The following is a 27,702-nucleotide window of genomic DNA, read 5'->3' as shown; positions in this document are numbered from 1 at the left end:
GACATGCTAGTCTTGAGAGATACATTTTTGATACATGGTGTTAATTTCCACTGTTATGTTGATGATATTCAGCTCTATAGCCTGATGAAATATACAATTTCACAAAATGGAATGAACAGAAAAAAAAGAAAGAAAAAATATTATGCCCAAAATCACTGCATGTAATAACCTTGAACATTATCTAACCCTTGATGGCTGCTCTGTCAAGACTGTGTTGTCAGTTACAAACCTGGGTATGCTATTTGATAGCGATTTGAAAAGACACATTTCTAACCATTGTAAAACCTTATTTTTCATCTTAAAATATATATCTAAATCATATCTAACACATATGCCCTTAGTGTTAAATGCAGAAAAGTCAATTTATGCATTCATGACCACAAGGCTAGATTATTGTAATTCTTTACTGGCTGGTTACCCTGCAGGCTTAGTAAACAAACTCCAGTTCATCCAAAATGCTGCATCTAGAGCTCTTACTAGAACTAGGAAGTATGACCATATTAGCCTGGTTCTGTCAACATTGCATTGGCTCCCAATTAAACATTGCATACATTTTAAAATCTTGCTGATTACTTAAAAAGCCCTGAATGGTTTAGCTCCTCAGTACTTGAACAAGCTCTTATCGCATTGTAGTCCTTCATGTCCAGTGTGAACTCAAAATTCTGGCCAGCTAAAAAAAATATCTAAAATATCAAAATCAACCATGTTAGTAGATCATTTTCCCATTTAGCACCCAAAGTCTGAAACAGTCTTCCTAGCAACGTTTGGGAGGCAGACACACTCTTTCATTTAAATCTAGATTAAAGATCTACCTCTTTAACATGGCAAGCACATAACACACTATCACATTTCAATAATTCAAATCCCTTAAATGATTGTTAGGCTACATAAATTAGGCCAAATGGAACCAGGAACACTACCCATGACATCTAATGCACTTGTTACATTGTAAGTGGAGTGGCACCTATGATAATATTAGTCTGTCTGTTTCAATCTCATTACAAGGTTACCGCGGTCACCAGTGGCGCAAAAAGTGGGTATGCGCTATATGCGGCGCAAAGCGATGGTTAATTTTTTTTTAAATAATAAAAGTTATATAAATTTATATAAAAGTTATATATAAAAAAAGTTATATAAATTTTAGAGGACTAACAAGCTAGAGTAGGCGCCGGTGCCCTCATAAGATTCCATCATAGAATTTAGACATAGAAGGGTAATATCGCGAGTGGGCGGGGCGCCGTGAGCGCTGAGTGAGCAGCAGTAACGTTAGTGAGTTGTTGTTGAAACTCGAAAAATATGGATAAAGTTAAAAAGCTATCTGGGGCTAAAACTAGAAAAAGAAAGAGGGAAAAGGAGATGGCATGTCAGGGGATGCAACAGCAGCTAAATAAGTGGATGGTGAAAGGCAACAGGTAGGATTTAAAATGTGACGTCTATGCTTGGAGGCTTGTAAATACTGTACGTTATTCATGTTAACAGAGTAGCTAGCGTTTGCTAACACTGGGAATGTAGCAGACAGAATATGTAGCTAGCTTAGAATATGCAAAACCGAGGTTGCTGAACTGAAAACTGAAAAATATAAGGTAGCATTTACAATAAATAAGAATCTGGAAAGCAACTTTAATATCTCTGGTTTACCGTGGAATCATGCATAGATTTGCTACCAAACTTGCAAATATTAATGTTGACTGACAAGTGTTTACTAACTTACTGCAAAATAATGTTGCTGATATCTACATTTTGATAGATTTTGGTTAAACCCTATGGTACCAATCCCATGCATGCCATATCTCAATTTTATTTAAGTAAAATAACAACTGGTAAATATAAGGTAGCATGCACAATACATTACTAGAAGCTGGAAAACATTACTTATGCAATAAGGCTGGTTTATCATGGAAAAAATAGATTATTATTATTTTTTTTTACCATTAGCTGTTCATGTTAACTCAGCTGTGCTGTCAGACATACAGACTACAGTTACATCTGCTGGGTGACATGTAAGCTGTAATTAGCTGTAACATATTTCTCTCTCTATCTTTAAAGATCTGTGCTATATATATATATATATATATATATATATATATATATATATATATATATATATATATATATATATATATATATATGTGTATGTTTGTGTATATATATATATGTGTGTGTGTGTGTGTGTGTACATATATACCATATAATTATGGTAGGCTTACAGTGGCTGTCTGATATACTTTAAAATAAACATTTATTATTTAAGCCCATACATGATGATGTCCGGCACACTTATTTATTTAAAAAAATTTTTGCTGCATACCCCCCTAACACTTTATGATGTAACACCACGCGGTCACCTAGATCCGGTCCGTATCAGTTGCTGGAGCAGCACCTTCATACAACCACAACAGAATGTCACCAGAGAACATGACAATTAGATGAGCCCAAATACAGCACCTTTAGGATGTAACAGGACATTCATGTCATGGATGTACAGCCAACAAATCTGCAGCAACTGCATTATGCTATCATGTCAACACTGTAAAACCTGACAAGTCACAGTAACTCAAACCGTTTGAGTAAACAGATTGTCTTTACTTAAACCATGTAAGTTTTAAAACTTTGCAATTATGTAATCAAGTGATTAATTAAGTGCTGATTGAGCTTTAGTGATGAACAGCTGCTGTTAACAAACAGAATCACCGGCTCCACTTATTAGTAACCAGACTGACTTTATTTCTGTCAGACGTCTACAGAAGATCTGATTGAGAATTAACTAAGGTTTAGATGTTGATTTATTGTTTCATTTGAAGTAACCATGTTAGAGATCAGTGTTTGCTTAAGTTGGGCTCTTGACCCTTGATTTCTGTCTTAGATTATTAATTTTTTTGGACGTTGTAACCATGTGTTTTTGAAACATGTTTGTTATAACTCAAACAACCCAGAGAAAATATGATTAGGTATTGGTTTTTATACACCATATTGGTGATGAAAATCATCAATTAAGGAGCTGTTTAGAGTTCAAAATCTTACTAAATAGGTGTTCTATAGTTAGTTCAGTTGATTACAATGAAAGCCATTCATAAAGTCAGTGGTTCTTTCATAATCAGTTAATATAAAGGACTTTCCAAACAGTTTGGTCTTCTATGGTGTCAATTAGTCACACACAGACATCAATAATCAGAATATGAACCTCAACAATGGTTACGAAAAAAAAAAAACAAAAAAAAAAAACATGCTGCAATGCATGCTGGGTACTATTGTAGTACAAAACTCATCCATGGCTCCCAGCATGCTCTGCTGTATTTTTTTTTTTTTTTTTTATGGTCACCATTGTTGAGGTTCATATGCTGATTATTGATGTCTGTGTGTGACTGAGAGACACCACAGAAAACCAAACTGTTTGGAAAGTCCTTTATATTAACTGATTATCACAGAACCACTGGCTTTTAGAATCACTTTTACTGTAATCAATCCAACTAATTACACAACACCTATTTCATCAGAGATTAGACTCCAAACAGTTCAATAATCAATGATTGTCATCACCAATATACAGTATAACAACCAACATCTAGGTACAAGTTAGATTTAAAAAAAACGCCACCCTGAATGCACTGTAAGTTGCTTTGGATAAAAGCAGTTTCTAAGAGTGTGTGTATAACACCTGATGATATTTTCTCTGGGCTTTTGAGTTACAACAAATGGTTACAACAGCCAAAGAAAAAACTAAGACAGAAATCAAGGGTCAAGAACCCAAATAAAGCAAACACTGATCTCTAACATGGTTACTTCACTTGAGAGATATAAATCAACATATAAACCTTAGTTAATTCTCAATCAGATCTTCTGTAGACGTCTGACAGAAATAAAGTCAGTCTGGTTATTAATAAGTGGAGCTGGTGATGCTGTTTGTGGGGTTGTTTAATCAGATCTTGAGAGATTTAATGTATTTTATTTCAGTTTATTTTTATCTAAGGCTGTGTCTGAAGTCAGTTGTAGTTCTTGTGTTTCTCTTTACTTCAGTAATTCTGTTTGTTAACAGCAGCTGTTCATCACTAATTCACAATTATCACTCAATTAATCACTTATTTATTTAATTGCAATGTATATCTTCTTTCAGTGAACTCAACTGAATTAAGTTCAGAGTACTCATAACTGTTAAGGTTTTAAAACTTAAATGGTTTAAGGCAATCGGTTTCCTCAAACGGTTTGAGTTAACATAACTTGTCAGGTTTTAGTGAGGCTGTGTCTGAAGTCAGTTGTAGTTCCTTTCTCTCTTTTCTTCAGTAATTCTGTTTGTTAACAGCAGGTGTTCATCACTAATGCTCAATTATCACTCAATTAATCACTTAATTACTTAATTGCAATGTATATCTTCTTTCAGTGAACTCAACTGAATTAAGTTCAGAGTACTTATAACTGTTAAGTTTTAAAACTTAAATGGTTTAAGGCAATCGGTTTCCTCAAACAGTTTGAGTAAACCCAACTTGTCATGTTTTTAAGGATATTTGTTTACACAAAAGGTTTGAGTTACGTTACTTGTCGGGTTTTACAGTGTGTTAGTTTTAAAAACTTAAATGGTTTAAGGCAATCGGTTTCCTCAAACGGTTTGAGTAAACCTAACTTGTCAGGTTTTTAAGGATATCTGTTTACTCAAACGGTTTGAGTTAAGTTACTTGTCGGGTTTTACAGTGAATATGGACCAAAATTTCAGAGGATTGTTTACAGGAACCTTGTTGAATCTATGCCATGATGAATTAAGGCAGTTCTAAAGATAAAAGGGTAAAACACGGAACTATCAATGTGTACCTATTAAAGTGAGTCAATTTAATCGTTGACAAAATCATCATCAAACTTTTGTGTGCCTGCCATGAGTCTGAGAATTCACAATGAACAAGTTGGACTCTTATTGTGAGGTTACTATGTAGTTCTTACTAGGCCTGTTGTTGAACCAAAGAACTGTTTCAAAATTAATGAATTGAGCCATCAGGCAGAGTTAAAAATCACCTTTTTATTCATGTTTGAGAACCAAATGAGCTGCTTTTAACTGTTAAAGTTTTCTGAGGATTACTGAGGAGTCTGACAAGTGAATTGCTGATACTATCCTTGTGCAAACTTGAGGTATATAATGAAAATATGCTTATTAATAGAAATATGTTTGTATGCATTTGTTAGGTTATATACATAGTTTATTCTGTTTATATACTTTAGAAGCATCGAATATATACCCACACATGTGCATCAATGTCTGTATTATGTATTAATATGCAAAACTTTAATATAGAAAACCTATTCAAGATGCATGTAAAATGCATTATGTAAAATATAACAGAATCATTTTTTTTACCAATTTATTGAAACGACCCAGATCACGGCAATGAATCAGTCTTGCCATCACAAGTGGGTGCTTGACACGCAGGAGGCAATGAGGTTTTCTCTCACGTATCAGGGTTTATATCAAGGTTGGGCTTTTGCTTATCATCCTACCATGATCATATCAGAAATAACCATGGTTGCTAAACAAATAAGATAGGATACTACAGTTGAGATGTTTCCACACTATGGCCCCCAAATCTTACAGTAAATCAAAAAACCTTTGTTTTCTTGCGTGTATGACATTCAGCCAGAAAGTTTAGACCATTCAACATCGTTGTCATAAAACAGAGTGTAAATGAGGGACGATCCCTATCACTGAGGACATTTTGCTACACTCACCATGGCTTTAACTGAAATAAAGTGCCTGCCCTTTTTAGTACTTCTTGGGTAATTCTAACTCGGCAATACTTTCATCATTGTTGACACAGGCTGTGTCTTAGAATGTGGCAGGGACAGGCACACGAGCATCCGCAGCTATGTGACTGATATTAATAGCCAGACTGGGGATAGAGAGAAAGAAACCACAGATTAAACAGCAGAGACAAGGTGACCTTTCATTATGATGGTTATTATAGACCATCCATGTGTGCCGTGAGTCTGTGTTTTCGTGTGTCTGTGTATGTATATTTCTATGTTCAACTCCTAATGGAATCTGCTTCTGGAGATGGTAAACTTCATGAAAGAAGCCATGAATGTCAATTTAGCAGAGGGAGGATGTTTCCTGCATGAAACAGCTTTTTGGCTCTGATAACTACACTGGATTACACAATCTATGTTCAATAATTACATCTATTGATGGAGCTAATTGTGATTTTTCGTTGGGTGATATTCTACACTGGCAACTGTAGAAACAAAAAGGACCCTGCATTACATACAAACTGTTAAAGAGTCTATATATAGTACAGTATAAAACTTGTACAAAACTAGCATAAATAAAGCATGTTTTATGCTAGTATAAAGCATACATAACCAAACTAATGAGAACCAGGTGCACAAACATAATATAGATCATAACAGAGATATCTTTATTTTAGGATTCTGTCAGTTTAATGCCTAAAAAAATCACTTGTAGGGACTAGAACAAGTTACTTCCCACAAACCCATATACTGCCCTCGATAACACAAACCCATATAAACCCTGCCCTCGGGAAAAGGCAGCAAAGGGGGCGAGGCCATGCTGCGCTGCTTTATAGAAGAGGAAGAGAAAACTAGAGGTGCACGTAAAAAGCTGTTCATATATGAATCGCGATTCTGTCTTCTAATGATTCTAATGAATTAACAAGTTTCAAAATCAATGTACTAAAACAGTGGTTCTTAATACTTTTCCACATGTTCCCCTGCTCTGCACACTCTCTCTCTCTCGCTCGCTCTCATTCAGCTCAGCTCCAGAAATGAACTGTTACAATTATACACTTATTTTAACATAGCTATGAGAAGCGTTAAACATGGACGTGTGTGCAGTTGCTGTACTGTATTAAAGCTTTAATCAAGATAAAACCGTATATTAAAAGCAAACATAAGCAGTAGCATTTACAAATAAAAGCGTATCTAAAAGTATTGGACTACAACAAACAAAAAAAAGGCCTACCATTAAAAGCCATGCTTGCACAGGTTCTGCGCGATCCTCTTCAATAATATCCTCTGCTTTTAAATTGGGCTCAAAGTGATGAGCAATATTAACAACGTAGTTGTTTACAATACAACCGGAGCACATGCTGCTGAGGTGAGGGGCGGGACGTTTAGGCATGCTAGAGAAGATTTAGCCAATCACAACACACTGGGCTAGCTAACCAAGCAGAGCCCATCTCCTATTTCTGAGAGAGGCTTCATAAAATAAGGAAATGATCATGATAAAGGTAAATTATGTGAAAAATAATGTTTAAAAAAAAAAAAAACAGAGGCATTAACACGTTAAACTGCACCCCATAAACAATCTAGCCTAGAAAAAAAAAAGAACAAAAGAAAAAAAACAACACATCCCAAACCTACTCTTTCAAATAATACCATGCCATTGTATCTCGCAGTTTGAGCACCATTTTTACACTTGTCTGACAATTTAACAGTTTGAAATGGTTAAAATAAAAAAAAAAAAAAAATGTTCAAAACCCTATCTCTAGACTCATACACTCTATTGTGTACATGAACCTTGGGGAGAAAGCATTTATTTGAAACAGAACACTCGACTCCACACCCACTATCTTCACTCACTCCACCACATTTATATAAAAAATCACTGGGCAAAACAGGCTTATTTCAATTCATAATCATTACAGCTTTGTGTGAATAAATATGTATGTGACCACTGATATACATGTCACATACATATTTATGTAATGCAGGTCTTTACTGTTTATTGTCTGGAACAAACCAATTTTATCATCAGACATTGAAACAATATAATTAAATTTCATTATAAATCTGTAAATTGATGTAAATTAATTTATAAAAATATATAATGAGTTACTGTAATCTTATTACTTTTCCTGGTAACGCAGTAAAGTAATGTGTTACATTTTAAATTTATATAATTTGACTACAGTTACTTATGTGGATAAAATTATGTTACTTTTAAGTTACAAAAGCAGTGTTAAAAATTATTAACTAAAAAAAATCATGTTTTGCGGGTCAATATGCCCTACTGGACAATGTGAGCTAAAATGCAGATGAGTCCTACAACATTTAGATGCGTCTTCTTCCAAAAACGAAAAGTAGCCTTTCTTTATATAATCTTTCTTTTGTGTTTATAAACAACTTGTTTATTAGATCCTGTACCCACTAAATTATTGAAAGAGTTGTAACCTGTAGCAGAAGAACCACTTCTCAATATTTTTAACTCGTCGTTATCTCTAGGTCACATCCCAAAACCATTTAAGCTGGTGGTTATTAAGCCTCTTATCAAGAAACCACAGCTAGATCATAGTGAACTGGCAAATTACAGACCTATTTCAACTCCATTTCCATTTATGTCTAAAATTTTAGAAAGATTTGTGTCTGCTCAATTGTGCTCCTTACTGAAAAAAAAATAAAAAGTAAAAAAAATTATCTATGAAGAATCACAGAAACGGCACTTGTTAAAATTACAAATGACTTGCTTCTTGTGTCAGATCAAGGGTGCAACTCAGTTTTACTTGATCTTAGTGCTGCGTTCGACACCATAGATCACGACATACTCATAGATAGATTACAAAACTATACAGGTATTCAAGGGCAGGCTTTAATATGGTATAGATCCTACCTTTACGATCGCAGAGACAGAGATATTGCTTATTGGACCAAAAAAAGAGTGCACAGTATCTCATAGTTTACAATTTGCATCTAGACGGATGTACTGTTACTTCCTCTACAGTAAAACAATTGGGTGTTATATTAGACAGCAACTTGTCTTTTGAAAATCATATTTCCCATGTTACAAAAACAGCGTTCTTCCATCTTAGAAAGATCTTCGACCCGACACAGGAACAGTTTCTTCCCCCAGGCAATCCATCTAATGAACACTTGACTATAACTGTGGAACACCCAACACTACACACATACACTTATTTATCTAACACACGTACTTAGTCTACACTTCAAATTTGCACATAATATACCTGTACATTCAAAACTGCCTACTGTAATATACCTGCACATACAATTGTCAATTTGTATATTGTTATTCCTTACCTACTTATTTGTATTTTTTATTCTTTATTATGTGTTTTTTGTTCTGTCTCTGGCATTCTGTTGCACTGCGGAAGCTTCTGTCACGAAAACAAATTCCTTGTATGTGTAAACATACCTGGCAATAAAGCTCATTCTGATTCTGATTCTGATAGAAACATTGCCAAGTTACAATACATGCTACCTGTTTCTGATGCAGAAAAGCTAATTCAACATTATTAAGTTCCATATCAGTTACAAAATATTACTACTTACTTTTAAGGCCCTAAATGGCTTAGCTCCTGCGTACCTAACTAGTCTTCTATCACGCTACAATCCATCACGCTTCCTAAGGTCACAGAACTCTGGACTCTTGGTAGTTCCTAGGATAGCAAAGTCCACTAAAGGAGGTAGAGCTTTTTCACATTTTGCTCCCAAACTCAGGAATAGCCTTCCTGATAATGTTTGGAGTTCAGACACACTCTCTTTGTTTAAATCTAGATTAAAAACACATCTCTTTAACCAAGCATAATGTATCTCATAACCCTGTACTTCAGTTACATCTGATCAAATAAACTTTATATTTTTTGCTTGGTTTGAACAGTAGCTAAGCTAATGTTTCTTTATTTCCTTCTCTGTTTCTGATTGGCATAACGTGGTAACTAGGAATTACACAAGCTTCAGTCTGGATCCAGCCTTTACAAAGACCTGAGATGACCGAACACCTGAGAAAAGGTGATGCCAACCCCTCAGAAGACCTCAGATGATGCCAAGCCTCAGACAACACACAAAACTACAAAATTTGATCACAACATTTAATCATTCCTGTTAATAGTGTTTACCGTCTGTTGGATTACATGACATTAACTAACTGTTTGATTTTTACTGTACATTTCTGCTATATGGACATCAGACAGTCACCACTGATAACTACTATAATGATATTACAGTACTATCATTACTAAATTGATTACTAAATATAATGTAGAAACTTTAATTTTCTGTAAAGCTGCTATGCAATGATCTGCATCGTGAAAAGCAATATATAAATATATATATATATATATATATATATATATATATATATATTTACATTTAAGAAAGAAAGGAAGCAAACGCACACTTTTCAAGCTAATCATCTCACAACAACACACTTGTTAGGTTTTAAAACAGTATTATAAAATAATAGATACTGTACAAAATTAAGCATTTGGACAACTTGACAGAAACTGACATCTATTAAAAAACACAATGAGACAAGTTGCCTTAAAGCAATTGAGTAGAAAAGTAAAGTTAGTTTTGGTAAAGCGTAGTTTGCATGCAGATGCCATGTTTGATATTTTCTTATGTAATGAAACTCATAAATGTTTAAGCATGACTTAAGTGTACAAATACTTTGTGAGACCTCTGCATCCTATGATGGCATTAACATCCTGACAGGCTTTTTATGAAGTCATTTACATAGTGTGCATTCGTGCATGCATGCACAATTTTGCAAATCTTATAGGACCCACCTCTTTCAGGCAGCCCATGAAATTATTGCTGACGGGAGATCCAGGCAGGTCGGCAGTGCTTGGGCTTCCCCCCACATAGAAGAAATCATCTGAGCCCAGCATTGTGTAATCCTCCTGTGTGTATCCTGTGGTGGTCAATATACCATCCACCAATATAGTCACCTGTTAAATGATGACAGTATAAAAAGACAACAAATTAGTAACTCATTTCAAGATGTGCTTTTAACCTGAGCGATAACCTTACTGTATTATTTGTTATGGTCTTGTTCAGATTTGCCCTTATTTTGGGTCGCTTACTACTTACACTCTGGACCATTGGTCTGGATAAGATTCATTGGTGATAGCTTAGTATAGGTTCACGGGACAGGTAAAGAAAATATTGCTGATGAATATTTTCTTCATCTTTGATGGGTTAAGAAAATGAATTTTTATCTGGCTTGGAATATATAATTAGGGTTAGTAAATGTTAAAACCAAGGACAAATTATTTGTACTTGTTTTAGTTTTGGGGTTACGCTACTTTGTCACACGCTCACTCATACACATAAACAGATGTTCAGACACATACCAAGACTTGAACATGCATGCATTAAAGGAAGGCATTAACCACTGGGAAAATCAAATGTTTTATCCTTTTTCAAAAGGTCATACTGAATAAACATGAGAAGGATCAATGATTCAATGGTTCAATGAAAAGTGGGAGGAGCAAAGCCACAACAGCCAATCAGTAAGCAACCATGCAGAACTAAACAAAGAAGCAGGAAGGCCATGCAACAAGATACACAGCACACAAAACAACATGCGGTAGACACACACAAGGGATTTGGGTGGAAGTGATAAATCGAATGTAGTGTTAGTCGCAGTGATATATGAGGCTGAATGAGATGGTGGAGATGAGGACATGCCATGAGTGGTGTGGAGGTATCAACTGCCAGAGTTCCCAGAGTTCTTAAGTTTCTCTTGTGTGTTTGTTTATTTTGGGAGGCTCTGCAAGGTGAAAATTTCCCCTGTGGACATTCTTGGAAATCTTCTGTCAGTTATTGCCGACAGTCCTCGCAAAAAATGTGGAGGATTGGTGTGGGGAGAAAAAACACTTTACTAGTTCCTGTGAGAGTCCCAGTGAGGATGTGAATCTCTACGTAACGTTAACGTGACGACGTAAAAGCCAGCCTGATAAAAAAAAAACCTAAAAACTAAAAGAAAGGAGGGAAGTTTGAGAGGAGGGTAAAAGGGGGGGGGGGGGAATGTGAAAATTCCTGGTAATACAAACCCATTTCCTCATTTTTTGAAAAGAGTGTCTAGAATGAAACTCAAAGAAAAAGAAAAAAAGGGAGAGGGACACACGGCAAACCAAAAAAGGACAATAAGAATGATATCTACCAGACAATGTAGTTTGTTTACCATAGCGTGTCCAATGCCTGAGTGCTTTCAGGAAGAAGGGGGAAGAAAGGAAATCAAAACAATAGTGAACAGAACGGTTGTTAATAAATGGATGAAATTAAAAGAGAAAGAAATTAATGATGAAGCTTCAGGGTGTTAGTACATTAGTTTGGTTAGAAGCAGGTTAGTAATAAAAATGATCCCATGAATGAATATTGTTAGTTCCAAGAACTGTTTCTTCCTAAGATGTGAGAAACAGGAAGGGAAAGAGATTAAAAAGGAAGAGTACAGTATAATGAGGGCATAGACATTATTTACAGTGGAAACATATGGCCAATAGAGATGGTTCATGATGGTTGACTATTTAACTAGTCATCCAACAGTCGACTAGACAATTAGTGAGAAAGCTTGTTGAATAGTTTTAGATTTTAGTTGTAGTGTTTTAACTTGCATGCTGATTGTTTGCTGTCCTTAATGCCAAGTTCACACTACAGGATTTTAAGCTTAACATTTAAGCGTTAACGAGCTCAACGACAGGTCAGACTGTGATCGGGGGAAAATCAGCGGGTGATCAACACTCTGCAATCTTTATGTGTAAACAACTCAACAACGCATTAAAGAGGCTCGCTAATGCATTGCCGACGCCTCGCAGACAGCAATCAAATATCTAGCATGCTAAATATCTGTACCAGTCGGCCGACTCAACATCATCAACATGAGCTACACCCAATGAGAGAGCAAGGCATGGGTTGAGGTCAGTGGAAGAAAAACAGCAGCAACAACACGGCTTTAAGAAGATTTTGGACACAAGAAACAAAGCAAATTTTTTCACCACACAAACAGTTGCAGCACTTATTTCTTCCCAATGTTCATTTTAAAATACAGAAACCTCCTGTTTCACTTGTTGTTTCATGTCATTCCCATTCAACTTCTCACGTGTGTTTTCAGGACAAATCATGGTTTGGGGACAGGATAGTCATTGGGTGACAGAGTCAGCTTGTGTAGTGTGTGACTCCCTGTTGTGGATCATTTACGTAGTGTCGCAAAGTGTGAACACCACAACGACTTCAAGACAGACAATCAAGTCATGTAGTCTGAACAGCACAGCGATCTACCGACGTTTAAAGTCCTGTAGTGTGAACTTAGCTTAACTTGCTATACATCTAACATGATAAAAGACTCTCAAGTCATTAAATTCACCATCTTAAAAGCACCACTCTTCTTAAAGTACTACACCTTTAGTCTTGCATGCAATTGCATCATATAGTTTGTGACCATTACATCATAATTGTTACCATTTGAGATGGTATGTGAAGTTAAAAATGTGTCTCCAAACTAGCTAGTCAAATTTGAAAATATATAGTTCCCTTTCAGCCAATCACGTTCAACGTTACGTCAGTGACTGACGAATTGGGATCTAGCTAGAGAGACAAGCGGGGGTTGCCAGTGCTGCTCCTTTGATCTCGGCGTGCTGCAGCTTCCCATTCTGCAGTCACGCTGCAATTCCTCCTGGGCGCTTCAACATTTCGGTGTTCTCACAAAAAGAGCAACTAAAAGATCAATTACTAAAAGAGCTCCACGAGTGATGGGGCGTCTTTTTAAAGATGTCTTTCCACTCGTGCGTTTCTAGATGTGGTCGCTTTCTTCTCTACCAGCCGCCGGCCTCAGCCCCTCCACCTGCTCATCGCCGAGGGCGCCCTTCTGTTGCCTCCACCTCCGCTCCAGCCCAGCCTCAACAGCAGCCTTCATGACCCATCTCTGCCCCAACCCAGTCCATAAAGCGCCAGGGCAAGCGGCGCCCCTGAGACAGGCGATCTGGAGTCTCAGGATCCTGCTCTTCAGGAGATGGTGAGGGCACCGCTCCTTCCCCTGGAGGAGGCCGGGTGGAGAATCTTTTGTTTCCTTTCGGTTTTGTTCCACCACTGGCTCCCCAGCTTCACAAGCTCTCATTCAGGATGTTAACGCAGAAATGTATCATTCAATGTGTTAATCCACGAGATTGGATATTCCCCCGACACAGGCCGTTTCTCCGCTTCACGTTCGAGGGGTGGGCATATTGGCCCAGTCCCAAGCTCAGTTGTGCGAACACAGGGACGTGGTACTCAGCCACCTCAGCCGGTTGGGGCTTCGGGTCAACTGGGAAAAGAGCAAACTCTCCCCTGTGCAGAGGATCTCTTTTCTCGTTGTCGAGTTGGACTCGGTCGACCTGACAGCGCATCTCTCGACAGAGCGCGCTCAGTCGGTGCTGAACTGCCTGGAGTCATTTCGGGACAGGAAGGCGGTTCCACTGAAACAGTTTCAGAGGCTCCTGGGGCATATGGCATCCGCTGCCACTGTCACGCAGCTCGGATTGCTTCATATGAGAACTCTTCAGCGTTGGCTTCATGATCGAGTCCCGAGATGGGCATGGCAACGCAGGGTCTTGGTTACCCCGTCCTGCCGCCAAACCTTCAACCCGTGGTCAGACCCCTAGTGCAAGTGTCCAGGCATGTTGTTGTTTCAACACATGCCTCTGCCATTGGCTGGGAGAGCCATGTGCAACGGGCATGCACCATCAGGCACCTGGACAGGGCCTCGTCTGCAGTGGCATATCAATTACCTAGAGTTGCTGGCAGTATGGCTTGCTCTGCGCCACTTCAAACTGAGGCTTCGCAACAGGCACGTACTGGTCTGGACAGACAATACTGCGACTGTTGTGTACATCAACCACCAGGACAGTCTATGCTCCCGTCGCATGTCACAACTCGCCCGCCATCCCCTCCTTTGGAGTCAGAAGCATCTGAGGTTGCTTCGTGACGTTCACGTCCCAGGCGAGCTCAATCATGCAGTCGATGAGCTCTCATGTCAGCCCGCCCTTCCGGGAGAATGGCGACTCCAACCCGAGACAGTCCAGCTGATCTGGAGACACTTCGGGGATGCTCAGGTAGACCTGTTTGCCTCTCCGGACATGTCCCACAACGCAAGTATGCATTTCCCCCAGCCTTCTCAATAGCCTCTCCTTGGGGGCTCTGAGGAAGGATCATCATTTCCTCTTAGTAGCGCCATACTGTCCCAGTCGGACTTGGCTCCCAGAACTGATGCTCCTCATGATAGCCTCTCCTTGGGGGCTCTGAGGAAGGATCTTCCTTTATGTTGGCGCTATTGCCGCACATCACGATGCAGTAGACGGCAAGTCCGTTGGGAAGCACGACCTGGTTCCTTAGGGGGGCAAGGAGGCTGAACCCTCCGTGCCCTCACTTGGTACCCTTTTGGGATCTCCCCTTGGTCCTGACGGCCTTGAAGCAGGAGCCCTTCAAGCCTCTGCAGTCGGTTGAGCTTAAGTTTCTGTTGCTAAAGACAGTGCTCCTCACCACATTGGCTTCGGTCAAGAGGGTCGGGGACATGCAGGCATTTTCGGTCGACGATACGTGCCTTGAATTCGGCCCGGCCAACTCTCACATTGTTCTGAGACATGTGCCCAAAGTTCTCACCACGCCTTTCAGGGATCAGGTAGTGAACTTGCAAGTGCTGCCCCGGGAGGAGGCAGACCTAGCCGTCGCTCTGCTCTGTCCCGTTCATGCCTTACGCATTTACGCAGACCACACACAGAGCTTCAGGACCTCAGACCAGCTCTTTATCTGCTTCGGAGGACAGCAGAAGGGAAAGGCTGTCTCCAAACAAAAACTTGCCCACTGGATAGTGGAGGCTATAGTCTTAGCATATCAGGGCCATCTCTTACCGTGCCCCCTTGGAGTGAGAGCACACTCTACAAGAGCTGTGGCTTCCTCCTGGGCGTTGGTGCCTCGATAGCAAACATCTGTAGAGCTGCCGGCTGGGCGACAGCTAACATATTTGTGAGATTATATAATCTCCGTGTAGAGCCTGTGTCCTCTAGTAAACTTGCCTCAGATGGCCGGTAATGCTGGACTGGCTCGGTGTCAATCACGCTTGCTGCGCCATTCCCCTCTATGGACCGGATACGTGCGCTTAAGTGCTTCTCAGTTCAGTTTCCCTCTTGGCGAACCCTGTTGAAGTTCCTCCCGCACCCTCGGCAGTCAGGCGTGGCGGAGCGCCAGACGCCAGGTCCAGCACTTATGTGTATGCCCAAGGTCAGCCCTTGTGCTGGGCTAGGTGCCCGTGTGTAATGATTCCTCTTTCAGGTGATCCCACATGTGTATTCTTCCACGGTACGGCTTCCCTCACAGTAAGCCCATGTTTTTCCCTGGCAGAGATTTCTCTGCCATCTCTGCTGCGTAGTGATCTCACCCCAGGCGGGCTGAGTCTACCGCAGGGCCTTCCATATGTAGCACTGCCCTATGGGCAGTCTATATGTGTAATTTCCACGTTACCTCCTATGCACAGGATGTGGTTCTGTAGCGTTCCCCTACTTGGGTATGCTCTCCCAGTGTTATACAATTCTCACTGTATGGAACAGCAGTGGTGGGTTCCTCTGCCTAAGCCCTGTCCTATCTTATGCCCCAACTGGTGTGGGGGGACTTGCCGGCTTTCGCAGGGCACTGGAGGGGGTCAGCAATAGTGGCGCTTTCCATACGGATTCCAATTCGTCAGTCACTGATGTAATGTTGAACGTGACTGACTGAAAGGGAACGTCTCGGTTACGTATGTTACCCTCGTTCCCTGAAGGAGGGAACGGAGACGTTATGTTCTGTCGCCACAGTTGCTGTACCACTGCTTTATGGCGAGGCACATCGTCTCAGCTCCTCAGCGAAAAACTGAATGTGCGACTGCACGTGCTCTCCTTATATACCCATGCTGCAGGGCTGGGTGCGCGATGCAAATCTCGCACGCCAACATTCATTGGCTTGTTTTGTTAACACTTGTAGGCGATTTGTCTCTCTAGCGAGATCTCACGTCATCAGTCACTGACATAACATCTCCGTTCCCTCCTTCAGGGAACGAGGGTTACATACGTAACCGAGAAGTTTTATTGCTACTTGCTATGCATTCTAATAAATTTGTAACATAAACAAAATGGAACGACAGTATCTGAAGTAGAGATATCAGAATATCAGTTTATTAAAGTAAATATGTTGCAAATACATCAAAAAAGTCCTCAAAAGGACCAGGAAGAGTGACTGCTCCCTCAAATCCCTTTGTTATGACAACTTCAAAACACAGCAACTTTGTGTGCTTTTGAAATTGTTTAAAAACATTTCTAATCATAATGTTATTGTTTATATTTCAGTTTATACTTTTAAAAATACTTTTGTGAAATAGGTAGATATATTACTTTAGTAAATTTTAATTAATTTAATTAATTTTTATAGTCATGAAGGAAAGAATATGCAAATTTATTACAACTTGGACGGATTCATAAACTGCCCAATTTAATTACAGGCAGTATAATAGAGCACTTGGAATCTTTAATATATATATATATATATATATATATATATATATATATATATATATATAAACTGACTGTTTTTTTATCTTTTAAAAAACTGAAATTTATGTTTAATCAAATTATATTCATGGGCTAAGACTCCACTATTTAGTGATGTCACAACCAGAATATCTGTGCTCCCCTGGCTTAACTATCCACACCATTACACCATTTTTTTAAGCAGCAGTGCCCATGAATAAGAAAAAGAGAAAGAAACAGGGAGAGTGTGTGTGAGAGAGAGAGAGAGAAAGAGAGAGAGAGAGAGCTCCTTCAGTCTGTCAGCTCATACACTAGTCTAAAAAACATCCCATGAGGATTGTGCTATATCTTTTACCAGTCTGAACAAAGTAGTGACATGAAAAAAGCACTTACTTGTCAATCCCTCATCATATTTTCATTCCATATAAATCTCCCTCACCTGCCAGTGAAGCTTAAGGTCAGCCAAACAAGTCAAGCATTCAGTGAGATACTGAAGACTCAAACCCAATTCATGAACATACAGCTGGCCAACTATCCAATATCATCTTAAATTCTATGGATGTCATTTCACTTTAAAAGTGTGAAACAAATTGGGATTTCCCACATATTAAATTCTATGGATCTTTCACTTCTAAAGTGTGATGTAAAACTATATATATACTGTGTATATATATAGCACATATTACATTGTGTCTACTTCAAGTTCAATAAGAGAAAACTATATATATACTGTGTATATATATAGCACATATTACATTGTGTCTATTGTGTTTTAACTGGCAGGCTAAACCAAGTAGCACTAAAAGCTCTTACTTCAAAGTTTTATGAAAATGCAATTTCATTTGAATCACTGATTAGGTTAAGTTGACAAAATTTGCTGCAACTGTTTTTTTTTAGACCCTTATGCTTTGTATTGTCTTACATCTAACCATACAAAGACATCTGAGGGTATTATATAGATGAATTACTGTTCCTCTGCACAGTATTTAATATATATGTTTTTTTTTTATGTTGTTGTTCTTTTTTTGCAATAATAAAGCAGAATGGATTTAAGAACAAGTATTCATGCATACAGTAAAGAGTATATAGGAACATTTAGGAAATTATTGTGTGCTAATTTCAAATGATTAGGTGCATCTTTATAAATGAGGCTCCTAGTCTCTTCAGTAAAGAACTGTATTTAGGATTCATTGCAAAGCTAGTTGATCGTAAACAACTGCTTAGTCAGACTTCCATGTGCCTTGCTTAAATGCATAAGCTGAAGGAAAATGTAGATCAAATGTCGACCACTGTCTAAAAAATAGCAAGGTGATTTGATAAAACTTTGGAAGTTCGCTGACACTTGTAGAGCTTTGGAGCATAGACTGAAAGGATTTGAGATCAAGTTTTAAGTTTTCTGAAGCCCTTGAGTGTTAAATCATGTCAAGTAACAAAGATAAAAGATTTCAAGATTTGAAAACACAGGAGGAAATAAGAACATACTCTTTCATTATTTGGAAACTAGTTAACAAATTACAATGCAACTAAATTCAGTCTTAATTAAATAATGACAGTTCCAAAAACAATTATCTGATTATAAACCAGATGCAACATATTTGAAGTATACCAGTATTGATCATATTGAGACATATTGTATGAACCAGCTAGCTGTGAGTAGTCTTAAGAGTGGCCATTGTCTAGTGATTACCTGTCTCAGGTTGCGTGTCACTTTGATGTCATGCCAGGCGTTGTCATTGAACTTTCCATTGACAGGCTCAACGATAGCCTCGAAGGCTCCTGAGCCCAGGTTGATGACCAATGAAACGGCACCGTCCTTCAGCGCTAGGTTAACATAGTCAGCTGACTTGCCCGTGTGGAGAATGAGACCATTGCGTTGCCAAGTTTTGAAGGACAGAGTGATCTCATCACTGCTACTCTGGATAGGATTCTGAGACAAGTCATAGCAGAAGTATTCTGAACCCCGGAATGTTGCCACGTTGTCCTCGCGTGCTGAAAACAATCAAGAAAAAAATTACAATGTTACATGGTTTCAATAATTGAACTTGAATACATCTGTAAAAATTAACGTTCATGTTGGTCTTTTCAGGAGATTGAACAATGAACATTAAAAATCATAATTCATAGGTGACAAATACATAAAGTTCTGTCAGTATTAAAACCAAGATTTCCCCGAAATGACTTTTTTTTTGAGCTAGATGCAGACAAATTGGGATTTTGGGAGCTTTGTCAGAGCACTGAGGTAAAGTAGCAGACCATAAATTCGCATTGGTGCTTTCTCACAAAGACCTTTCACTTTTACTGTCTGAATGTGGAATCAGAGAATGCTGCATTGATGTGTATGATGTAATCTCTTAAGAAACAATCTTTCTGGAAGTTGAGTCCCATTGCCTCTTGGCAGAGAAAGCTTATTTCCGCATCCAACATTTAAAGTGTGACATTGCTATTTGCGAATTACCCTGCAGTAAAGGAAGAACAATGGCAAATGTCTTCATTAATCTGCGAGAGCTTGTTTCTTTCATGCTAACCGTTCTCTTCCCCTAGAATTTTGGCTTGCCAGAGGATGTATCAGAATTCACTGTCAGCTCCCCTCTGAGAAAAATGCAGGGACAGAAAGGAAAGGGAGGAGAGAGAACAAGTGAAAACAGGATGGGAAGATAGCAGAGAAGTAAGATGGGATTGTGGGAGTGACAGAGACAGAGAGAAAGGGAAAAAATGGTTAAGAAAAAAAGACGAAGAGGAGAGGAGAAAAGAAGCTTGTTGTGAATGATATATTTTAAGCAATGATACAATGAAGGCCTGAGTAAGCAAATCAAGCTCAAGGAGCAATTATACAATTTTATATTTGGACTAGTGTCTGTGATTATTTACCACAAAAAGAAATATGGAGTCTGCATGTTTTGTGTGTCATAGTGAATGAGCAGTGCAGTTTCATGATGCTTCACATCAAATGACAGGGGAGTCTAGTCCCGCTCCTGGAGGGTCACTGTCCTCCAGAGTTTAGCTCTCACCCTAATTAAACACATCTACTGTAATTCAGACACAATCAATATAAAAATATTATTAAAGCTAAAACATAGGCTCCAGCATTCCTGTGACCCTGTGGCAAGCGGTTTTGAAGAATGGATGGATGTATTAAATGTGGGTGTATTAAAGGTGAATCTACTTAAAATACTTTCTCCTAGTCCCTTTTAATATACAGAGAAGAGTAATTCTGGCATTATTACATGGATTTCCAGAGAGTCAAATGCAGAAATGTTAATTCATGTGTTCATGACCTCAAGGTTAGATTATTGTAATGCCTTATTGAGTGATTGCTCTGCGTGCTTAATAAACAAACTCCAACTGGTCTAAAATGCAGCAGCTAGAGTTCTTACTAGAACCAGGAAGTACAACCATATTAGCCCAGTTCTGTCAACACTGCACTGGCTCCCTATTGAACATCGTATACATTTTAAATTCTTGCTAATTACTTATAAAGCCCTGAATGATTTAGCTCCTCAGTACTTGAGCAAGCTCATATCGCATTATTGTCCTTCACGTCCGTTGCAATCTCAAAACTCTGGCTATTTGATAATACTTAGAATTTCAAAATCAGCTGCGGGCCGCAGATCCTTTTCCTATTTAGCACCCAAACTCTGGAACAATCTACCTAGCGTTGTTCGGGAGTCAGTTTAAATATAGATTTAAGACCCATCTCTTTAACCTGGCATACACATAACACACAATCCGTTAAAGGATTGTTAGGCTGCATTAATGAGGTCAACCGGAACCGGAAACACTTCCCATAACACCCGATGTACTCGCTACATCGTAAGAAGAATGGCTTCTACATTAATATTAGTCTCTTTCATTTTTATTCAGAGGTCACCGTAGCCACCCAGATCTAGTCCGTTTCCAGACCAGATGGTGGATCAGCACCTAGAGACGAAATTAGAAGAGCCCTAGAGACAGATCCCCTGTGAGGAACACGTCAGCTAGATGGCCATCGGGACAAGACCATGGGAACCAGACAAGTCCTCTGCACAGTCTGACCTGTATTGCAGGCTGGAATTAAACCACACCATGCTGGTTTCGTCTGGCCAGTGGAGAACTTGCCCCCCGACTGAGCCTGGTTTCTGCCAAGGTTTTTTCTTCATTTCTGTCACCGATGGAGTTTTGATTCCTTGCTTAGTTGGAGACGCTTAATTTCTGGCAATATTGTTGGCTTGACTGCACAGATACTATTGGAAGAGCGCTGAACTGGATGATGACATCACTGAATCATAAATGAACTCACTTTAGCTGGAAAAAAAAATTACTGTTTGTTATTGTCCTATTGCATTATTGACAAACTATTTTCCTGTTTGACACTGTAAATGTGCTTTGACACAATCTATATTGTAAGTGCTATATAAAAAACAATTGACTTTACTTGACTTGACTTAAGTGTAACTCTTTGACAAAACATCCTTTGTGTCCGAATATGCCTACTTCCCTTGTACATAGTATGTCCAGATTGCATTCATAATACACACATTCATAATACATATAAAATACTATTTAATGGTTGTGAAGTTCGTTCCTCATCAAATAGTATCTACTCAATAAACAATTTTGGACGCAGCTTTTGCTTTGTTTGGTGGAGCATCCTGACTGGTCCAACAAGGCAGCATTGGCTCAACCAATGGTGTGAGTTTGGGGCGGGCTATCTGTTTGTCCAATCAGTGGAATACAGGAGGTGATTATTGCTTATTTCATTATGAAGGGCACATCCATATGCCCTAATGATGAAGGGTGTAGGAAACCAAAAAACTATTCCTTGGAATGCACTTCTGCATCATCTTACCAAGCTAATTAAGGAGGTGCCATTGCCTTGCAACTAAACCTGAGGAAAGAATCACTGGGACTAAGAGTCCATTAGTTATACTCTTTGAAATCTTTCATTCCAAAGGGCCATTTGACGTGGATTTAGTTTGGAACAACCTTTCAGTATGGCAGCCATGATTGTTCTCACTCCGAAGTGCCATTCAGAGGTGGATTTATACCATTTGGATTGCAGCATTAATCAGCAATTCCATTTAGTACCATAGTGGTGCACATTTCATCTTCTATCAAATCATTTTCAAATTGGGGAGCATAAGCTTTTACAAGATTATCTGTAATGCAGAAAAATGCACATTATAAATTCACCTGTTTCACAAGGGCAACTTAAATTATCATTCATTTCACAAGCACTTAAGCATTAAATAGACATGGTTATTTGCATAATTAGTTTCAATTAGCAGTTAACTAGCCTACATACTCTCATTTGACAAAAAAAAAAAAATACTGTTAAAATTGTTGAAAAAAAAAACCTGTCCTAGATTATGATTTTAAATAACTTACGTATAAAGTTATATATAATAACTTTTATAAAAAACGTACACGTCAACAGTAATCACAACAATCACAACTGAATTTCCTGATACCCAAAGAAAACATTTTTAATACACTAGTTAAACTTGGTTATTATGGTTAATAAACAAGACTGTGCCAATTAACATGGTGAGTTGAGAACAACAAGGCATCATTCTCCATTCAAAAGTAGCCACGTCTACTTATTTTGTTTGTGTATTTATTTATTAGAATAGTCAGCCCTTTCTGTGGCCAGGAGTTCTAAAATAAATTAATTAGTCACATGGTCAATTGTTTAGGTCCATGAACTAGAGGTGCAACTTCCATTAATGTTAATGAGAATAATAAATGACAAACAAGAAATGAATGAATGAATGAATGAACTATTTTTTACAAATATTATATTTTAGAAACCATAGCAATATGCATGTGCTTCAGCAACACAGACAAAGACACACAACAGACATGAGAGACATTTCCTCTGAGGTAACACAGTAGATTACAAATCAACATAGCAATAGAGTTTATGGATTTCCAATATCTTTGAAACATGGTATTATTACTTTTACTAAATTATTACTGCATGCTGGAGACATAAGATTGTGTAGAATAAATATTAAAAGCTATAACTTATTGATTCAGAGGTGTTGAGGGAAATGAATCCGCTTGTATTTGCTTAGCCTGCATTCAAAGCTGCTAAAATAAATACTATGAATATTCTCATAAGGGCCACACTTGATGTTAAACTTCTCCATAGCTTTGATGGGTCAAAACAGGTATCAGTAACTTGCTTATTTTCCACAGCAGTCTCTCTTAACGTCTGATCTCATGTGATCTCACAGGGTCTCCAGGAGGGACAGTCTCTCCAGCAATGCTGTATCACAGTTACATCTCAACTCAGCCTTATCAGGGTCATCTACAGAGGGCCTGATCCGATGTCACTTACTCAGAGAGCAGTAACACAAGTTATTTCCACTGAGACATGCCTGCAGCTGAAGCAGTGGTCAATTCCCTTAAGACTTAATGGGAATCGTGGCTTACCAAAAATTAACAAACCATTTTAAGCAATAGACTGTATGTGTTTCAGTATGTGCTGAAATTTGTAAACAGAAAGTTTCCCCTTTGTGCGTTCATGCATTTAGCTGCAATGCATTCAGTTATTTAACAAACAAAATTTAACAAATTAGGGTACCGAAAATGTTTTAAATGACTGATTTTGTTCTGTAACACTGGGGAAAAAAATATTAAAAGAAAATTAGTTCAGAGCCAAAAGGAACACTAATCAACATAAAAGCTATATCAACAACATTATTTACAATATTATCCTACACAAAAACTTTTTTTTTTTTTGCAATAAATCCTGTTAAATATTCTAAAATCATGGCAATAGTTTACAGCTAACAGGGGCAAACAAATATTTGCTTTATTACCTGAATAAATTAATGAATGTAATCGAGTTATTGATACAGTAAATCAATGTTGCATTTCCTCATGGGCCAGAAAAACACATTCCTGCAGTATTTGAAATTAAATAATGATCTGCTAAATTGGAAGAGAAAGAGTGCTTGCTTTGCATTCTGTTCACTTTACATTGATTGTCACTCGCTTGGGAAGTTTAATTTTCTCCACTGCTCCGTTTGCATCTCTGTGTACTGAGCTTTGATTTCAAAATCCAATGGAGGCATTTAGCTACCTCATTTACATGTCCCTGATCCATGTCAGCTCTGACATTTGGCTTGGCAGCAGTAAAGCCATTCCTTGTACAGGGATGAACCTGCTGCCACCAGGGAGAGCTCTTTCACCCTGAATAAACCCTAAAAAATGAGGTCAAATTAAATTGCTTGTTTTTCTGATTCACGGCCCAGTAGAAAGCACACATGCTTTTTGAGCTGTGGTGCTCCGGCGGTTAATGAAAGTTTAAATCTGGCATGCAACATTTCCCAATCCCACACTCCCTTCTTCTTGTGGTGATCCTGCCACTATCTTAACACAAATGTGTCCTTATAAAGTACAACAATGATCCCTTTTAACAGCCTTAGTTCTAGAGGTATTTCACAAAAACATTAAGCACATAAATTTACCAAAAAACTTTGCTATTGAAAATTTAGCTTTGCCATCACAAGATTCAATTACTACTTGATTTCTTTCAAAAACATAAAAAAAAAAAAAAAAAAAAAAATAGGATAGGAGCATATCTGTTGCAAATTTTATTGCAAAATATTCTGTTATATATAAATACTGTATGTACGTAGTTTGAGACTGTAGTGAGATTTTTGTAATTTATAAAGCTTTTTGGGAGTCGGTATACTGTTTCAATGGTAACCCTGACATATAATCTGGTTGTTGAATCTTTAGAATTATGGTTAATGTAGTTCTTTAGCTATTAAACATGATTTAAAATCTTGTGGCTTCAACAGACACATATATCGTCAATCTGTACAAGACTTATTTTCTGTCCAAAAGAAGTCACAGTTTGAAGCTGTAGACATGTGATCTTTGTCTGGATGTGTTTTCAGTCTGTTGGAAGGTTGTTTTCGCACCCTTAATGCTGCTACAGATTTAGTCATCTAGGAAGCAGGCCCGCAACTGGCTTTGGTAATGTGGCGTGAAGAATCCGCAGTGGCAGCAGCCAGCGGTGTAACGTGCCCCACCGTGCCTCCAAACTGCATCCAGCATCCTCTAACACAAGCAATGCAGATATCAGGCTAAAAATAGAAGGCTAATTCCTGCATGACAATGCCGGAGCATGACTTAAGAGTGGGAAGCGATTCGGGAAGCCTCCTACATGCTGATGAATCAGGACCAGAATGAGCAAGCTTAGAATCAGTCATGTGCAGAAATGGTGTGCTGTGAATGAGAGTGGGCAGGTCTCAAGGGTGACCGTACACCATCCTGTCAGTGAATGCAGTCCTAGTTGGAAACAAGATGTGTAGAAGCAGAAAGCAATGATGCTGGCTGTGATTTGTTGTGTCAAATTCAATCGTAAACAAACTAGTAGCATCTCTGATGACAATGAGAATACATTAGAATGGAGCCTTTGCTGTCTGTATATTCCACACTCTAATAAGGCTGGAAAACAATGTATAGCTAGAAAGAAATTATGAATATATCATTATTTGGTAACCCATTACAATAATGGCTTATTAATGCATTAACTATCATTAACTAACAGTGCGCAGTACAGTACATTTGTGAGTGTTTATTCATTTTTTTAACATAAAAAAACGATAGAACTGTTCATTGTTATTTTAAATTAGCTCAGGTCCATTAAAAAAGTTTTACATTTAGTTAATAATCATAATTCTATTAAATTATTATTTTGCACCAATACAATATCTGGCAGATGCTTTTATCCAAAATGACTTACATTTTATCAGTTTATTCATTCCCTTGGAATTAAACCATGCTATCCTGCTTAAGGAAAGCAGCAATGCATAGTTACATAGAAGGACCAAAAATACATTTCAGTGTGTTTTTTTTGTTTTGTTTTTTTACAAAAAGCTATCATATGGCTTTATAGGACTTAGTGCACATCATATGGACCCATTTTATGATACTTTATTGGCCGTTTTATATTTTTTTGAAGCTTGAAAGCTTCTGTCCCCATTCATTGTAATTTAATGGAAAAGGGCAACAAACGCAATCTGGATTTATTTATTTTTTCTCTCCATTAAAAAACAAAACAAAGATCCAGCTTGGAACAACATGAGGGTGATTTTCAGTTCACTCGAAATTATCCTTTAAGGTAGAAAAAAATAAATGTTTCCCCCTTTAAGTAGACACAATGTCAAAGAGATGCTCTTTATGGTGATAAGCTCTGTTCAACTATGATGTCATATTATTGCAGTGCTGCCTTTAGTGCAGAATTCTGGTCTGATAGCGCATCACCCCACTGTCATCTGCTTGGTTAGAGGCAAGCAGCCCACCTGTCCAGCTGAGCTCTGCCATTCGACAGGTGTCAGGGTAGTGGTTTGCAGGGTGAATGATGAACGTAAGGCTGACAGGGGTAGGGTGGTGGGGTGCAAGGGTCCCTGGAGTCTAATCCCATCAAAAGAGGCAGTGATGCAGAGAGCTGGGTGCCATGGAGTGATGTTCAAGCTCGGTGTAAGACTGATAGCAAAGCAATTATAGTCCGTTAACATACTCTCTTTAGGTGATGACCAAACCTCAAACGATATTGTCTAAAGTAGTAAAGTGGTGAAACAAGAATGTGTTGTAGCAGTAATTCATGTGAAAAAAATGAATCTGTAGTGTCTTTTACATAATTTACCATGTTCAGTCGAAATCATAGCCTGCCCACTTAGTGCCACTGTAAAATATTACTCAAGGTCAAGTGAGCTCATGATGCTAGCACACTCTATGAAGTCAAATTAAAATTCTACCAGCACGGGAGTCCACAACTAAAGCAATGCTATTTAAGCCTGCAACAAAAAGTTCACTGCCTACTGCCAAAACTCCTAAATTTAACTCTACAACATCAGCAGTGTTTCTTTCCACCAAAAAATAAAAATACAGCGACTTATAATTAGGGCTGTCAACATATATGTTTTTTAAAAATCATCTACTTATTTAAATCATATATTATTTGTGAATTAATCTATTAATGAAACACATTACATTATTAAGCACACTAAATAGAACAAAAGTAGCTTAAGGAATTAATAAGAGATTTTTTGTTCACATTTATTGAGGATGACCTGCATAAGCTGCATCATGTCCACCAGTCAAATGTATTTCTTAGGAATGTATGGGTGCTATACATTACTGATAACCAATAAATAAAACCAATTAACAATAAAGCAAAAATGCATAACCTTTTTTTTTTTTTACAATCTTTATAAGAAAAGCTCCGGAGCAGCAAAAACCACCCATTTACTAGGGGTGTGATGAGACACTTATCCCACGAGACGAGACACGAGACATGAGACATGAGACAGGGTTCACGAGAACGAGCAAGATTTTTAGTCTTTTTAAAATAAATCCTCAATGATGAATTATATAGGGAAAAACAGTCTTTTATTCAACTGAAAAACACAAAATGCAATTTTGAAATTAAGTGGCACTT

The 27,702-nt window shown here is 38.1% G+C and overlaps 1 protein-coding gene across 6 annotated transcripts in view; it reads right to left on the bottom strand.

Moving 5' to 3' along the window:
- LOC109108241 (neurexin-3b-like) overlaps positions 1 to 27,702 on the bottom strand; it is a 352,875-nt gene that overhangs the window by 247,458 nt on the left and 77,715 nt on the right. For 4 of the 6 annotated variants that reach the window (XM_042777419.1, XM_042777423.1, XM_042777424.1 and 1 more), the window contains 3 exons: positions 18,952 to 19,253; positions 11,900 to 11,944; positions 10,521 to 10,682 (listed from right to left, as the gene is read on the bottom strand). In XM_042777419.1, coding sequence (XP_042633353.1) covers positions 10,521 to 10,682; positions 11,900 to 11,944; positions 18,952 to 19,253 — 509 coding nt within the window. The remainder of the gene's footprint in view (positions 1 to 10,520; positions 10,683 to 11,899; positions 11,945 to 18,951; positions 19,254 to 27,702) is intronic. The other 2 variants (XM_042777425.1, XM_042777422.1) reach the window with 1 other exon arrangement.

This window comes from Cyprinus carpio, chromosome A20 (assembly GCF_018340385.1).
Source record: "Cyprinus carpio isolate SPL01 chromosome A20, ASM1834038v1, whole genome shotgun sequence".
NCBI classification, from domain to species: domain Eukaryota; kingdom Metazoa; phylum Chordata; class Actinopteri; order Cypriniformes; family Cyprinidae; genus Cyprinus; species Cyprinus carpio.
This window is presented reverse-complemented; position numbering and strand designations above follow the sequence as displayed.